The 17,018-nt window shown below is 46.5% G+C and overlaps 1 protein-coding gene across 3 annotated transcripts in view; it reads right to left on the bottom strand.

The window, feature by feature from the left end:
* The window catches only part of BCAR3 (BCAR3 adaptor protein, NSP family member), a 98,547-nt gene that overhangs the window by 58,387 nt on the left and 23,142 nt on the right, over positions 1–17,018 (bottom strand). For all 3 annotated transcript variants that reach the window (XM_006114151.5, XM_006114152.5, XM_006114150.5), the window contains exon 3: positions 14,789–14,828. In XM_006114151.5, the coding sequence (XP_006114213.3) occupies positions 14,789–14,828 (40 nt within the window). The remainder of the gene's footprint in view (positions 1–14,788; positions 14,829–17,018) is intronic.

Raw genomic sequence — 17,018 nt, forward strand, 5'->3', positions numbered from 1 at the left:
CCAGCCCTTCTCTCCCCCCTGTGCCCACTCCTCCAATAGTCTCACTCTGATCATGTGAGCTACCCCCCCTCATCCCCTCTCCTAACACCTCCCTCTACACACCTGCCCTGCCTCTCTCCTCTGGTGCTGGTCCCTCCCCTGCAGGTGTCTGACCTTCTGCTTCACCCCCAGAATCCCCTGGCACCTGCAACTTCTCTTAGCCCTGCACCCTCCTGGTGTTTCCCTTTCCCTCACTGCATCTTCCCCCTTTGCCCTCTTTTTCCCTGATGCCCATCCCCTCATCACCCTCTGCCCCCGTGCCCTCACATGTCTTGCTCCATCCCTGCCTTCCTCATGCCCACCCCTGCTTTCAAGCCTTCTCCCAGCACCTCCCCTCCCCCTCAAATCTCCAATGCCCTTCCCCTCTCCTCTCCCAGCATCACCCTGTCCCCCCTCCCATTGACACCTCCCCTCTTGCCCTTTTCCTCATTGTCTCCACTTGGCCCTCTGGCATTTGTCTCTCCTCCACCTTGTTCCTTGGTGCCTTCCCCTTTCTTCTACTGACCTGCCTCCCTCCCCTCAGTACAGGCCTCTTCCTCTCCCACCCCTGCCTATTTCCCTCCTCTCCCTTTCCCTTACTTAGGCTAAGCCGGCTTCTGCCTTCCAGCTTGCCCAAGCTACAGACCAGCCGGGCCCTAGCCTGGGGTGCCTCACTTTAAGGGGTACCACGCGGTGCTGACGGGCAGGGTGGGGCCAAGGACGAGGCCCCGGGTACAGAAGGGGCACTGCGCAGTGCTGCCGGGCTGGGGCCGGGGCCAGGGCCGGAGCAGAGGCCAGGGCTGGGGTTGGGGCTGCAGCCCCAGGGGCAGAAGGGGCACCGCGCAGTTCTGCCGGGCCAGGACCAAGACTAGGGCTGGAACCCCGGCCCCGGGTGCAGAAGGGGCACCACATGGTGCTGCCGGGCTGGGCGGGGGTGCCCCCATCCGCAGAAAGGGTGCCACGCGGTGCTGCCAGGCCGGGCGGGACTCGGGGCGAAAAAATGGCTCGGGCTGGCGTCTTTGGTCTGGCCCCAGCTGCTTCCGCCACGCACGTGCGCTCTCTGCCCCAAAGTGCCCCGTAGATGGCTGTGGGGAAAGTGACGGGCTGTGGTACCCCGTCTCAAATCCCCCTTCTCCTCCAGCAGCTGCTAGCCAGCCTGAGACATTAGGGTGTGCCTGGGCCCATCCAGCACACCCTGTGCGCATACCTATGACTACCCATTCATTCATGCTACGTTTTCTTCCATTGCTTATTAGGTAAATTGAATTGTAAACTCTTTGGGGAGAAGGACTTTCATTTGATTCTATTCTCCTCAACTTTGACATAAAACTAATGTATGTGATAGATGATAACATAGCCATGTGCCATCAGAGTGCAGAGTGAAAGCTGGTTTCTGCCAGTTGTACTCCTCCAAAATTATGAAAGTGCTACACTTACTCCTTGGGGAATTCTGCACCAAAATTTAAAATTCTGCATTTTTTTTGTAAGACTAACACACACTGACTGTGTCTAGACTGGCAAGTTTTTCCGCAAAATCAAATGATTTTGCGGAAAAACTTGCCAGCTGTCTACGCTGGCTGCTTGAATTTCCAGAAAAGCACTGACGATCTCATGTAAGATCGTCAGTGCTTTTCCGGAAATACTATGCTGCTCCTGTTTGGGCAAAAGTCTTTTTCCGAAAGACTTTTGCGCAAAAGGGCCAGTGTAAACAGCACAGTAGTGTTTTCCGCAAAAAAGCCCTGATCGCGAAAATGGCGATCGGGGCTTTTTTGCGGAAAACCGCGTCTAGATTGGCCATGGACGCTTTTCCGCAAAAAGTGCTTTTGCGGAAAAGCATCCTGCCAATCTTGATGTGCTTTTCCGAAAATGCTTATAACGGAAATCTTTTCCGTTAAAAGCGTTTTCGGAAAATCATGCCAGTGTAGACGTAGCCACTAATCATGATAGTTTCAATTATTTCAATTTATTTTAAAGTGGCTGTTGGCAAGTATTTCTATAACAACAAAGGAAACAAAAAGATTTCCCCAGAAGTAGAGTTACCACAGCCAGGTTCCTGTTTCTCTGTTAAGCTTTTGTTGGGTGCCTCAATCTGGCTGTATCACATGTGCCAGCTGGCCACATCTCTGCCCCTCTGGTCTTTTAGTTTTTCTAATCTTTTCACTCTGCCCATCTAGGGTTATCATTTAGGGGATGTCTAGACTACAATTGGACAATATTTACCCAATTTATACCCCTATGACAGCACTTTTAATGAGCAATGACAGTCCAGGAATGTAACTACTAAAACGCGTATCAACAGAAGACCATTATATTGACTACTTTTTGTGTTTTGGCTCCCACCCATGGGCCATGTGTTGGGCCCCGCATAAATCCAAACTGCACTGCGGGCCGCAAACAAACAGGCAGCAGGCGGCCCATGAGTAGCCTTGGACTAAGGGCTTGTGAATGGGTTTCCCTGTCCTTTCCTGGGAAAACCCTGGCTAGTAAGCTCTTTTGGTAAATTTAGCAACACACAAGTCCACCACGGTAACTTCACTATGTGTATTTATTGTTTGTCTCCTTCTTACGCTCCAGGTACAATACAACCATATAGCAACAGCAGTGATCCCTGTCAACTGGGAGCTTGTACAGCTGCTCAATAGAGATTCAAATGCTGCACAGCTAATTAGAAGAATGCTCATAGCTAGGTTTTGTTTCTACTGGTGGTGCACATTCTCACATGCTTCGGTGCACATAAAAATATTCCACACATGGATGGAGACGATTAGAGGGAACATTTGCAACAGTTATGAAGAGCTCTTTCTTCTCCCAGGTTTAGCCTTTTATACTGCCTGCTCTCCTTCCTGGGATCTCCAGCTGGTGAACTAATTACCTCATTAACTCATCATCTAAGTGTTCTCTCTTACCTTCACCCTATTCAGCACCCTTAAGGGTATGTCTACACTACAGTGTTATTTCTAAATAGCTTATTTTGAAATAACACATCTACACACAAAATGCATTTTGAAATAGAATTTTGCTATTTCGAAATGGCGCATCCAGACTGAGTGGATTCTGAATTGCATTTAAGGCTGGATGGAACCAGTTCCAGCAGGGCACCAGGTCAGGACTTACTGTGTGGGGCTGCTGCCTGAGGTTATCTGAGGTCTGTGCTTAAAGGGACCCCCCCGGACAGCCAGTTCTCAGGTTTCCCTGCTTGCTTGTCTACCTCGATGAGGAACAGCAAAGCATTTTGTCTCTGTCTGCTCTGGTTGCCCTCACTCTGGACACCACAGCACTCTGCAACATGGAGCCAGAGCTGCCCCTGGGCACTCTGGGGCTTCTCTTGGACGCATTGCTGCAAGCCTGGCTGCACTTTCTACAGGCTGCCATCTGGGAGGTCCATCGGGGGGCTGTCAGTATCCACGAGGCCCTGCGGGAGAGCTTCCACCCTGAGGAGCCCTAAGAGCCTCCTTGTTCTACCCCACTGAGTGATTGTGCCTCATTCCTCCCTCACATCCTTCCACTTACCCCTCCCTAACCCCCCTTCCTGATGTATTTTTTTGTACATGTATTTTCATGAACACAAAATCTCTTTATTTAACAAAACTGGGGGGAGGGAATGAAACTTTGGTGAGACTGGAGAAAGGAAGTGGGAGAGGGAAAAGAAAGAGTGGGAGAGGGGAGGGGGAAACCTGGGAGGAGGGAGCTGAAGGGGGAAAACAAGGGGAAGAAGGGGGAGAGGAAGCTCATGGGTGGGGGGGGGGTCTCGCCGGACCAACTTGATTTTCATGCGAACCTGCTCCTGGGTTCGCATGTGGCCTTTGGTGGCCAGGCTGGCAGCTATCCTGCCATAGACGGCCATGTTCCTCTGTCTAATGCGGAGATCATGGATTTTGGGGGCATCCCCCCCAAACCTGAATAAGGTTCCTAATCTCCACCCTGGAACAGGAAGGCGCCCGCCTTCTCTGGGCCCTGGCAGGCTCCTGGGAGCTGGCAGACTGCTCCTGGGGAGCAGTGGAGTGCTGGCTGGCAATGGCTTGCTAGCTCATGTTTTGGGGCCACTGGGTCAGGGGCAGTGACTGCTGGCTCTGGGCTGGCAGGCTTGGAGCTGGCACAGGAACTGTGGCCAGAGTCTACCCCTTTAAGGGCTCCGAGGCAGGGGGGAGGGAGTGGAGTATTCTTGGTTGAGGCTAAAGTGGCCACCAGGGCTCCCTCAGAATGCTGGAGGCTCCCTATTTTGAATTAAGTGTCTACACAGCACTTATTTCGAAATAGCTATTTCGAATTTGGCGTTATTCCTCATAGAATGAAATTTACCAAATTCGAAATAAGCACGCCGCTATTTCAAATTTATTTCAAACTAGCGGTTTGGCTGTGTAGATGCTAGGAAAGTTATTTCAAAATAAGGGCTGTTATTTCGAAATAACTTTGCTGTGTAGACATACCGTAAATGACCAGATGCTCGTTACCGAGTCCAGTTGAAGTAGTGCACTGCATCCTGACACAGGGTTACAGAGTTATGTTTTCTTGCATGTATCAGATAGTCACAAGAAAGTTTTCCTGCTCACAGTTAGAACCACAGGAACCCCATCTATACGGATATGACGTATATCAACAAATGCTGATGGTGCTCTTTTTATTGATTTTTTTCCTTCTTCATTTTATTTACTTCTAATGGTTAATTTTTGTTGCTTTTCTCTTATCAGTGCCACTTCCTTCTATGACAGGCTTGTGTCAAAGATGATCAAATATAAGGAAGTGAGTTAACTAATGGAAAATCTTGAGTGTGCTTCAGTTGCATGAGCTCTAGTTAAGCAAAGACTTTGTGCCTCTTGCCAAATACACTTGTTAAATGCAAACTGCAGTGGAGAGGAGAGAGGAGACTAGGAGCACAGCTGGATGCTATAGGAATGTTTGCACTGAATTTGTGAGTTTACAGGGTTATTTTTTGCAATGCTACTTTCCACTTACAGCATCTTTTATCTAAGGAGCCTGGAGAACTTTACAAACATCAATATATTAATCCTCATAACGTGAAATACAGTAAGTTCTTGATAAGCACAATGAAGAAATTTGAAAAGGCACAAACTTAAAGATGCAAAAAACCAAAAGATTTTAAAAATACTTTAAAAATTTAAAAACGACATTAAAAGAAAATTAATGGCTATCAGCTATTGAGATGTTTCCTCCGTGCAGCAAGATCAAGAGTGAAATCAAATCAATTCTGGAATTCATTTTTATTATCTGACATTAAATCACAAGACATTGTCTTGTGTGGGTCCTACACAAATAATTCTTTCAGATTCCTATATGTATGTTTTAAATAGCTATTTAGAATTGACAGGATTTTTCCCATCAGGGAATTTTTATTCGAAGGCAGGTCAAATTCTAGACCTAAACAACTTGATCATTCATTAAAATCAGAGAGAGGAGAAGGTAATTGGAGGGAGTTATAACACCCTCCTTCTGTCTTACAAACTTGTTTCCTCCATGCTACCCTCTCCAGCTCCAAATTCTTAATCATTAAGGGTACACCTACACTGCACACTTATTTCGAAAAAAGCTATTCTGGAAGAAATACTCGGAAATACCTTATTTCGAAATAGCTCATTGAGGGCCGGCCTTAGGCCGATTCGACTGATTCGGTCAAATCGAGCCCCGCGCCTAAGGGGGCCCCGCGCCCCTGAACCCGGAAGTGCCGGCTGGCGAATTACAGAGCCAGGGCCCTGGCCTGCTCTACCAATGGTGCTGGGTCTCTCCCCCAGCACTTTCCGGAGCGGGCCCCAAACCCCCTACCAGCCCCCCGGTGTATCCTCCCACCCCGCCCCCAGAGCGCCCCTACAGACCGTGCATGGCTCAGTGTGGCGTTGCACGTGGGCAGGACACCCAGGCGTGACGTGACATCATGGCCCGGGATTTTAAAAGTCCTGGGATGCACGTTGCAGCGCCTCGCTGACACTGGCTCCGGGTTCAGCCTCCGCATTGTGGAAGTGGAAGGCAGTTGTCAGAAGGTAGGGAACGGGCTTGTTGTGCGGCGGCAGCGGTGGCGGGGCGGAGCTTGTGTTTGGGCGGGGGCGGCAGTGGGGGGGCTTGGGCAGCGAAGGGGCTTGGGCAGAGGCAGAGGGGGAGGGATGGAAGGAGAAGGGGGTTGGGCGGGGGGAGGGGAAGGCACAAAGAGACAGGGGTGTAGGAGAGACAGATGCCAGGGCGGGGCAAGTGCAGACAATGAGGGAAAGGGCAGGAGGGGAGGTGTCAGTGGGAGAGGGGACAGGGTGATGCTGGGAGAGGATAGGAGAGGAGAGGGGAAGGGCACTGGAGGTTTATGGGGTAGGTGTTGGGAGAAGGCTTGAAAGAAGGGGTGGGCATGAGAAAGGTGGTGATGGAGCAAGGCATGTGTGAGGGCACAGAGGAGCAGGAGAGGAATCAGGAAAAAAAGAGGGCAAAAGGAACAGGGGCAGGGACAGTAAGGGAAGGGGGAGGCACAAGGAGGGTGCAGGTCTAAAGGAAGGTGCAGGTGGCCAGGGGATTTTGGGGTGAAACAGATAGGCAGACACCTGCAGGGGAGGGACCAGCACCAGAGGAGAGAGGCAGGGCACGTGTGTAGAGGGAGAAGTTAGGAGAGGGGATGAGGAGGGGTAGCTCACATGATCAGAGTGGGGCTATTGGAGGAGTGGGCACGGGTGAAGAGAATGGCTGTGGAGAAGGGTAGGTCGCAGGAAGACTGAGGGCAGTGAGAAGGGCAGGAATCAGGACAGCAGAGGAGGGTAAGGAGTTGGGGGGCAGCAGGCACCAGGGGAGATGATGGAGCACAGAGAAGAGACATGGCAGCAGAGAGAAAAGGTAAAGTTTTATAAACTATTTATTAATAACTTGTTATGCTGCCCATGGCCAGTTTATGTTTACGTGGGGATCAACATGTGGCCGGCGAGTGGGAGCCAAAACAAAAAAGAAGTCAGTGTAATGATTGTCTGTTGATATGTGTTTTAGTAGTTAAATTCTTGGACTGTCATTACTCATGAAAAGTGCGGTCACATGGGTAGAAATCGGGTAAATATTGCATTTTATTAATATCAGCAAAACTGACTTCAATGGGGCCTGAGTGTAGTGTAGTCTTGCCTTAATCTTTGTATTCATGCCTGTCAGTATGAGAGAAGCTATTTGTATATATTTGTTTTCATATGCAACCACACTTAAGTTGAGGCCCTCAGCATGTTCTGTAAGTATCAGTGTGGCCCTTGGGGCTTCCAAAGTTGAGTTGCCCTAGGTCATCCCTGACAGGTGTTTGTCTAACCTGGTCTTAAATATCTCCAGTGATGGAGATTCTGCAATCTCACTAGGCAATTTATTCCAGTGTTTAATCACCCTGACAGGCAGGAAGTTTTTCCTAATGTCCAACCTAAACCTCCCTTGCTGCAATTTAAGCCCATTGCTTCTCATCCTAACCTCAAAGTCCAAGCAGAACAATTTTTCTTCCTCTTCCTTATGATACTCTTTTAGATACTTGAAAGCGGCTCTCATGTCCCTTTTCAGTCTTCTCCAAGGTAAACAAGGCCAATTTCTTCAGCCTTGCCTCATATCTCATGTTCTCTAGACCTTTCATCATTTGTGTTGCTCTTCTCTGGACTTTCTCCAGTTTCTTTACATTTCCTGAAATGTGGCACCCAGAACTGGACATGATACTCCAGCTGGGGCCTAATGTAGGCTCATTCCCTGCCTAGGGGATAGGAGACTGGGTGGGTTAATTTCCAATCCTCCTGTTTATTCTGGTAACTTTTTAAAAATCAAACTTTAAACGTTATTGACAAAATTGGATAGTTTGCAATTGAAAATATACACTTAAGGCACTTGATTTAATTTTGCATAAAATTTTGCATAATAAAGGATGGCATTTTTTATTGAAAATGTTCAACTACATTTTGTGGGTACGGGTTTTTTTTGGCTCAACAAAAAATCCTGGGTGGAGGGTGGGGGGCCCCCCGCCAAAGTGGTTCGAATTGGGCCCCGCACTTCCTAAAGCCAGCCCTGAGCACATCTACGCTACAGGGAAGCCTCAAAATTAGTCTGAGGCAGGTTTCCCTAATGCGGATGTGCTACTTCTATTTAGAGCCCCAGAAAGCACTGGGGAGTAATTACTTGAAATGGCCTGGGGGAGAAGTTATTTGAAAATAGCAGCAGTGGAGCATCCACTCCTACTGCTACTCCAAAATAGACGTTATTCTTCATGGAATGAGGTTTACAGAAGTCAGAATAAGCCATGTGTTATTTTGAAATAATGGAATTGCTGTGTAGATGCTCGCATTGTTATTTCCAAAAAAACAGCCGTTATTGCAAAATAACAGTGCTGTGTAGACGCACACCAAACAAACATCTCAACTACCAACAAAAGTATGGGACATACTCCTGCTAGAATGGTTACAAGCTGATATCTGAATGGACATTTAGTCTATTATCTTGTCCATGGGTGGTTGGTGAAAGTAGGGCTGGGGCAGGCAAGCCCCCAGCCCCATCTCCAGCCTCGCCCTTTCTGCTGAGGCCCCGACCACTCCCCGTGCCCCTTATGGGGAGGTGGGGCAGTGCATGGGTGCACACTCACCCCAGCCTCAGAGCACCAGGGAGGGAAGAGGCTGTCTAGAGAGAGAGAGAGAGAGAGAGAGAGAGTGTGCGTTAACAGGGAGTTTGGAGAGGGGAGTTGTTAACAGGGGCTGTTAACAGGGAGTTTGGAGAGGGAGTTGGGAAGGGGAGTGGGAAGAGGGCGAAATACACTCGCCGTTCCTTAACATCTTCTCACTATATTCCTTCCCTTCAAGGAGGCATTTAATAACAACTGAAGAATCTCTTAGAACGAAGGCAGGTATGGATGGTGATAGCTCTGCTGTTGTTACCTGCACGTGCTGTGCCATGTTTGTCTTCCTCCCAGGAGAAAGAAGGGATTTCATCTGCACTCAATGCAAGCAGCTCACCATTTTGGAAGAAAAAATTAGAGGACTGGAGGCCCAAGTATTGACCCTACATTCTATCAGAGACGATGAAGACTTCCTCGATAGAAGGCAGCGTTTAATCCTGCAGGCACAGCAGGCTGAAGAGCAAGTCAGAGCAGTACAGGACAAGGAAGAAATCCTGGGATCCTTGGGATCCACCTAACCAAGAGAGGAAAGAGCATCTTTGCGGGCACGCTTGCAAACCTAGTGAGGAGGGCTTTAAACTAGGTTCGTTGGGGGACGGTGACTAAAGCCCTGAGGTAAGCGAGGAAGTTGGACACCGGGAGGAACGAGCAACAACGGAGGACCCCTGATTCGGATGAAGAAGGCAGGGTGATCAACTGGTTATCTAAGGTGTTTGTACACCAAGGTGAGAAGCCTGGGAAAAACAGGAAAAATTAGAATCCCTGTCCCAGGCGAAGAACTATGATTTGATTGGAATAATAGAGATGTAGCGGGATGGCTCACATGACTGGAGCACTGTCATGGAAGGGTATAAACTGTTCAGGACGAACAGGCGGGGGAGAAAAGGAGAAGGAGTTGCATTGTATGTAAGAAAGCAGTATGACTGCTCTGAGCTCCAGTATTTAGAGGGAGAAAAGACTGTTGAGAGTCTATGGGTTAAATTTAGAGGTGGAAGCAACAGGGGTGATGTTGTGGTTGGTGTCTGCTATAGACCACCAGATCAGGTGGATGAGGTAGACGACGCTTTCTTTGGACAACTGAGAGAAGTTTCCAGATCGCAGGCCCTGGTTCTCATGGGTGACTTTAATCACCCTGACATCTGTTGGGAGACCAATACAGCAGTACACAGACAATCCAGGAAGTTTTTGAAGAATGTTGGGGATAACTTCTTGGTACAAGTGCTGAAGGAACCGACCAGGGGCCATGTGCAGCTTGACCTGCTGCTCACAAACAGGGAGGAACTAGTAGGGGAAGTAGAGGTGGGTGACAACCTGGTCACCAGTGATCATGACATGGTAGATTTCAGGATCCTAACCAAAGAAAGGAGAGTAACAAAATATACACCCTGGACTTCAGAAGAGCAGACTTTGACTCCCTCAGAGAACTGATGGGCAGGATTCCCTGGGATACTTATATGAAGGGGAAAGGAGTCCAGGAGAGCTGGCAGTATTTTAAAGAAGCCTTATTAAAGGCACAGGAGGAAACCATCCCGCTGCGCAGCAAGAAAAGCAAATATGGTAGGCTCCAGGGACATCCATGGTGAGCTTAAACACAAAAATGAAGCTTACAAGAAGTGGAAACTTGGACAGATGACTAGGGAGGAGTATAAATATATTGCTCAAAGAATGCAGGGCAGTTATCAGGAAGGCAAAAGCATGACTGGAATTGCAGCTGGCAAGGGATGTGAAGGATAACAAGAAAGGTTTCTACAAGCATGTTTTCAATAAGAGGGTAATCAGAGAGGGTGTGGGAGCCTTACTGGATGAGGGAGGTAACCTAGTGACAGATGATGTGGGAAAAGCTGAAGTACTCAATGCTTTCTTTGCCTCTGTCTTCATGGACAAGGTCAACTCCCAGACAAATGCACTAGGCAACGCAGTATGTGATGAAGACGGACAGCCCTTGGTGGGGAAAGAACAAGCTAGGAATTATTTAGAAAAGCTAAACACAAATCCATGAGCCCGGATTTAATGCATCCAAGGGTACTGAGGGAGTTGGCAAATGTCATTGCAGAGCCTTTGGCCATTATCTTTGAAAACTCATGGAGATTGGGAGAGATCCCGGATGATTGGAAAAAGACAAATGTAGTGCCCATCTTTAAAAAAGGAAAGAAGGACAATCCAGGGAACTACAAACCAGTCAGCCTTACCTCAGTTCCCGGAAAAATCATGGAGGGGATGCTCAAGGAATCCATTTTGAAGCACTTGGAAGAGGGGAAAATGATCAGGAATAGTCAACATGGATTCATGAAGGGCAAGTCGTACCTGACCAATCTGATTAGCTTCTATGAGGAAGTAACTGGCTCTGTGGATATGGGAAAGTCAGTGGATGTGATATACCTTGACTTTAGCAAAGCTTTTGATAGTCTCCCACAACATTCCTGCCAGCAAGTTAAGGGAGTATGGATTGGATAAATGGACTGTAAGATGGATAGAAAGCTGGCTAGACTGTTGTGCCCAACGGGTAGTGATCAACAGCTTGATGTCAGGTTGGTGGTCGGTTTCTAGAGGAGTACCCCAAGGATCGGTTCTTGGACTGGTTTTGTTCAACATCTTTACTAATGACCTGGATGAGGGGATGGATTGCACCCTCAGCAAGTTTGTAGATGACACTAAGCTAGGGGGAGAGGTAGATACTCTGGAGAGCAGGGATAGGGTCCAGAGTGACCTGGACAGATTAGAGGATTGGGCCAAAAGAAAGCTGATGAGGTCCAACAAGGACAAGTGTAGAGTCCTGCACTTGGGACGGAAGAATCCCAAGCATTGTTACAGGCTGGGGACCGAATGGCTAAGTAGCAGTTCAGCAGAAAAGGACCTGGGAATTACAGTGGATGAGAAGCTGGATATGAGTCAACAGTGTACCCTTGTAGCCAAGAAGGCAAATGCATTAGGTTGCATTAGGAGGTGCATTGCCAGCAGATCCAGAGAAGTGATTATTCCCCTTTATTCAGCTCTGGTGATGCCACATCTGGAATATTGTGTCCAGTTTGGGCCCACCACTATAGAAAGGATGTGGACACATTGGAGAGAGTCCAGCAGAGGGCAACCAAAATTATTAGGGGGCTGGAGCGCATGACCTATGAGGAGAGACTGAGGGATTTCGGTTTGTTTAGTCTGCAGAAGAGAAGAGTGAAGGGGGATTTGATAGCAGCCTTCAATTTCCTAAAGGGAGGTTCCAGAGAGGATGGAGAAAGGCTGTTCACAGTAGTGACGGATGGCAAAACAAGGAGCAATGCTCTCAAGTTACAGTGGGGGAGGTCTAGGTTGGATATTAGGAAAAACTATTTCACTAGGAAGGTGGTAAAGCACTGGAAAATGGGTTACCTAGGGAGGTGATGGAATCTCCATCCCTAGAGGTTTTTAAGTCTTGGCTTGACAAAGCCCTGGCTGGGTTGATTTAGTTGGGATTGGTCCTGCCTTAAGCAGGGGGCTGGACTTGATGACCTCCTGAGGTCTCTTCCACCCCTATGATTCTCTAATACAATCTGTTTCTTTTTAAATCTAATCTTGATTTTTAAAATTTCCAGTGACTGAGAACCATCACCAGCTTTGGTAAATTGTTCCAGTGACTAAAAAGCTTAAACCTTTTTCCCCCATCTGACTTCATCTAGTTTCAAAGTCTAGCCATTGGATTGTGTTGTAGCTTTCTTTGCTAGACTGAAGAGCTTATTATCAAATATATGTTCCCTATTTTAGCACCTACAGACTGTAATCCAGTCACTCCTGAATCTTCTCTTAGGTAAGCTCCCAAGGGGCTATCACTCGTAGGCATGCTTTCTAATCCATAATATCCAGGCTCTTCTCTGAACTCTCTCAATTTATCAACCTCTTTCTTGAACTGTAGACACCAAGCCCGGAGGCAGTCTCCTGCAGTGGCTATACTAGTGCCAAAATCTAAGCTCATATAACCTCTCACCTCCTGCTTTAGATGCCCCTGATTATACATCCCAGGATAGCATTTGCCTTTTGGCCACACACTGGGAAGTAGTGTTCAGCTGATTATCCACCATGATCCCCAAGTCTTTTTCAGAGGCACAACTGCTCAGGATAGAGTTCATAAGGTGTAAGAATGCCCTACATTTTTTGTTCCTAATACACATGTTTAACTTTAATATACATATATTAATATTCAAATTACTTGCACCCAGCTTACCACGGGCATGTCTACCTTTGGGAGTTACTTTGAAATAACTCCTCTTATTTCGAAATAACAAGGCCAGCGTTCACACTACCAAGCCTGTTATTTCAAAATACTGTAATGGGCTTGTTGTTTCAAAATAACTCCTGCTTGTGAGGAGGAATAAGCTTATTTTGAAATACGGGTTGAAATTCTCTTAACTGGGATTCTCTGGTCTGGCACTGGTCCAGCAGAGTCCCAGTAGATGTTCCAGGACCAGAGAGTCCCAGTGGAGAGTTAGAACCTGGGTGCCCTGCAGGCTGGTAGGGCAGTGGGAACCCAACATGCGCCAGCAGGGCTTCCCAGCAGGCAAGGGGGAGCATATGGAGCTGCCGCCAGTGTTCTGCTCCTTTTCCCTCCTGGGAGAGGTAGCAGGGAAAGGAGCAGATCCCACAGCTCCACCCTCCAGCAGGAATGCGGCTGTACAGATGGAGCCAGACAAGAGGCAGCTCTGTGAAAGGACAGGGCTGGGGCTTCTGCGGGGGCAGAGAGGGGAAAGCAGCAGAACTTGGCTACCGTGCCACCCCAACCCCTCACCCTCTGCCCCCTCAGGTAATGTGAGATGGGAAGCTGAAGAAATGTGCCCGGGAGCCCTTGGCTAGGGGCAGAGCAGAGTCACATGAAGGGGTCACATGCTGCTGCCCCATGGTTGGTGTGCCATCGCCATACTGGGAACAATATAATTTCTCCCCTTTCAGTCTTTTCTTCTCCAGACTAATCAACCCCAGTTCTTTCAATCTTCCCTCAGAAGTCATGTTTCTAGACCTTTTAATCATTTTTGTTGATCTGTCTTGTTTGGACTTTCTCCTGAAAAGTAGCACCCAGAAATGAAAACAATACTCCAGTTGAGGCCTCATCAATGCTGATTAGTGTTACCACGAGCAGCCTTGCCGACTAGTGTGGGCCAAATCAAGATCTGGTTAGCTGTTTAGAGCCGAGTTAAATTTGTAGTTATATTTGTAAAAACGAAAGTGCCAAAACTGTAAGGCAGGGCTACTCAACACGTGGCATGCGGGTGGGATCCTTTGAACATGACCTCCTCTAGGAATATACTGCACAATGACAAGTCTTCTGCTGATATGTGTTTTAGTAGTTAAATTCCTGAACTGCCATTGCTCATTAAAAGTGCTGTTATATGAGTGGAAATCGGGTAAATATTGCATTTTATTAAATGGGGCCTGCATGTTGTGTAGTCTTGTCTTAATCTTTATATTGATGCCCATCAGCGTAAAAGAAGCTATTTGCATATATTTGCAACCATGCTTAAGTTGCGGCCCTTGGCATGTGCTATGAGTATCATTGTGGACCCAAGGGCTTCCAAAGTTAAGTAGATATGTTGACTCCAGCTATGCAATCCTCGTAGCTGGAGTTACATACCTTAAGTTGAATTGCTGGTGTAGTGTAGACCTTACCTAGGTTTGTGTTTCTCCTGGTGGTATACATTTGCACATGCCTTGGTTGTCATAAAAGTTATTCCACACAAAGATGGACAAGATTAGAGGGAACATTAATCTCTGTCAATCTTCCAAATATGACCCATTTTTTTCTTTCCTTTATATCCCACCTCACTGTGAGAAATGAGATAATTTAACCAATTTAATTCAAAAATATAAGAAAAAAAACACATAAAACCCCATTTATTAAAACATAGAATATTCATGATGGAACAGAGGTCTCTGAATAATCAGAATATATTTTCTCAAAAAAGAAACAAACAATCTTTGGTAGTCAGGCAGATTACCAAGTACTCAGTATGCTTTAATTTCCAAGTGTTTGTTTCACACAATAGAATTAGGTCTTTTTCCCACCCTTTCTGAAAAATTTGATTTTAGTACTATTCAACTGCATAGAATTGGAAACTGAAAATAGACTTATAATGGGCGATGGCTGATTACATGCACTGTAAAATATTTGGGAAAGAATTTTAATGTTATGAAATGATACTGTACCTTTACATATTCCATAGCTGGATCCAGAATATTCTGATCTCTACAAAGGAAAAAAAACAGTAGTGAATCAAATGTTTTCTTATGTCAAAGAGATGCTTTCAAGAGCAATAAGTTAAAATAGTTATGGTTAAACTCTAACCTAGAAAAAACAACATTTTGTTGCTCTAACATTTCATGTTCTCTCTATTCTAATATATGCAGCCTTGTTTCCCTTCTGAATGTCATTACTGAAGTCTTATTAATTCATTTGAAAACTCATTACACAGTTTTCAACAAAGAAAATCTTGAGAACAGAATTTCAACAGATGGCTAAAAATAGCGATTTGTCTACCCTTTGTAATCCTAAGAGCTTTTTAAAATTCTTGAACATTATGCAAGTGAAGGGCATTAGCTGCCTTAGAATGAGGAAGCTAGCTTTCTTCATGGAAAGAACTGAAAGCAAATCTTTTGTCTGAATGCTTAAATGCCCTGGAAGACATTTTCCTCCTAAACCTGAGCTAACCCACTGAAGGATTTCCAGGTGTAAAACGTACTTGTGATCATATTAAAGTTATGAAATCATATAAATCCCATTAAAGAAATGAAGAAGCGCTTAGAAAACTGCTTTTTAATTCAAATGAAAAAAGAGCTAGTTTTCTAATTGACATTAATCCTAAAAAGTTGTCTAGAGAAGACACAGATAATGCAAGAAAATGGAAAGTGAAAGTACAGCATCTTCTGGTTTCATGATAAACCTCTGATGTACAGGAGGGTGCAGAAGTTAAACTTGTATTGATAATTTAAGAAACTAATATGATTGTAACAAAGCTCGCAAGAACCACTAAGCCACAATTCAGTCACTGCTGTAATTACTTGCAGTAAAATAGAGTATGAAATCAACAGGACCCTATTTCTTTCTCTTCTTATAGAGTCTTGCTATTTTCCCATTTGCACAAATGGAAAATATTCCTAAAGGTGTAGAAATCTAGACTATGGTCCATTCATCACAATTACAGTTCTTCCTGCAAAATGAAATAAATAAAAACCCCAAGTATTTACAATTTTTTTAAAGGACTGGTTTACAAAAACTTCAAGTGGTGTTTGGATTGTTTCTATAGAACCTTAAAGGGCATATATGGTTCAGTGTTCCCTATAAAAAAAAAACTCTCAAAACACACACAGAACCAGAGAAATCTCTAAGGGATTATGGGTTTGTTGTGACAACCATTAAAAGATAAATTTGTATATGGCAATTGATATGACTTACGTTTCATGGCTCAGGGCTTCAACCATGCAGGTTTAAAAATATTTACTGGAGCTCTGCTTTGAACAGCTCTGGATGAATTTAAGTCCTGGCTATTGATCACATATTACACCTGGAAACAGCATTTTGTACAGTGTGTGTGTGTGTAGGGGGGTTATTGTGGATACAATGCTTGTAATAGAATATGCAACTACAAAGCATGTAGGTGCTGAGTTTCTCTGGAATCAGTCTGATCTGGATTTGAATGCCTATGATTTCTTTGTGATATCTGAATGTAGCTTTAAATAATCTCAATAAACAATAATATAATAGAGTTCAAAAATATTGAACACGCGAGCTAAAAATTTGTCGAGCAAAAAAAAAAAAAATCATCCTATGTGGCCACTACCAAGAGCCACCAAGCTGGGAACAAAGGGGGAGGCAGCAGAGCCTGCTTTGGAGAGCAGCTGCCTGCTACCCAGAGCAGAAAGGAGGGGGCGTGACCATGGGTAGGAAGGTGACTTCCCCATAGCCAGGTCTTTGGGTGTCCCAGTGGGAAGAAGCAGAAATTCCACCCTAGTCAGTTTTGGCTGAGAGCCCATAGAAGGCGCCTAAATGCAACTACAAAGCACCTGCGGGCTTCTCTCCTGGACTACGGCGCCACCACGCGCTTGAATAGTGCTCAGGAGCAGGGACAGGGCTTCTCCTCCTCCACAAGGCATCACTCCTCCTCGGACACAAATCAGCTGAGGGCTCCCAGCGCCGATTGCACCGCACCTCCCCAGCCACTCGCCCACCCCCGCCCAGCTTCTGCAAGCAACCAGAGGCTCCCAGTGCTGATCACGGCCCCGCCTCCGAGCCTGGGACTCCCTCTGGCTGTGTGCAGAAGCCTGGCGGGGCGGGGGGAGTGGCTGGGATTCCCAGGCACTCCCCCGCCCGGCTTCTGTATGCAATCACAGGCTCCTAGCTGGGAGGTGGGGCCACGATCGGCGCTGGGAGCCTGTGGTT

The sequence above is a fragment of the Pelodiscus sinensis genome, chromosome 9 (genome assembly GCF_052426305.1).
Source record: "Pelodiscus sinensis isolate ZL-2025 chromosome 9, ASM5242630v1, whole genome shotgun sequence".
Lineage (NCBI taxonomy): Eukaryota > Metazoa > Chordata > Testudines > Trionychidae > Pelodiscus > Pelodiscus sinensis.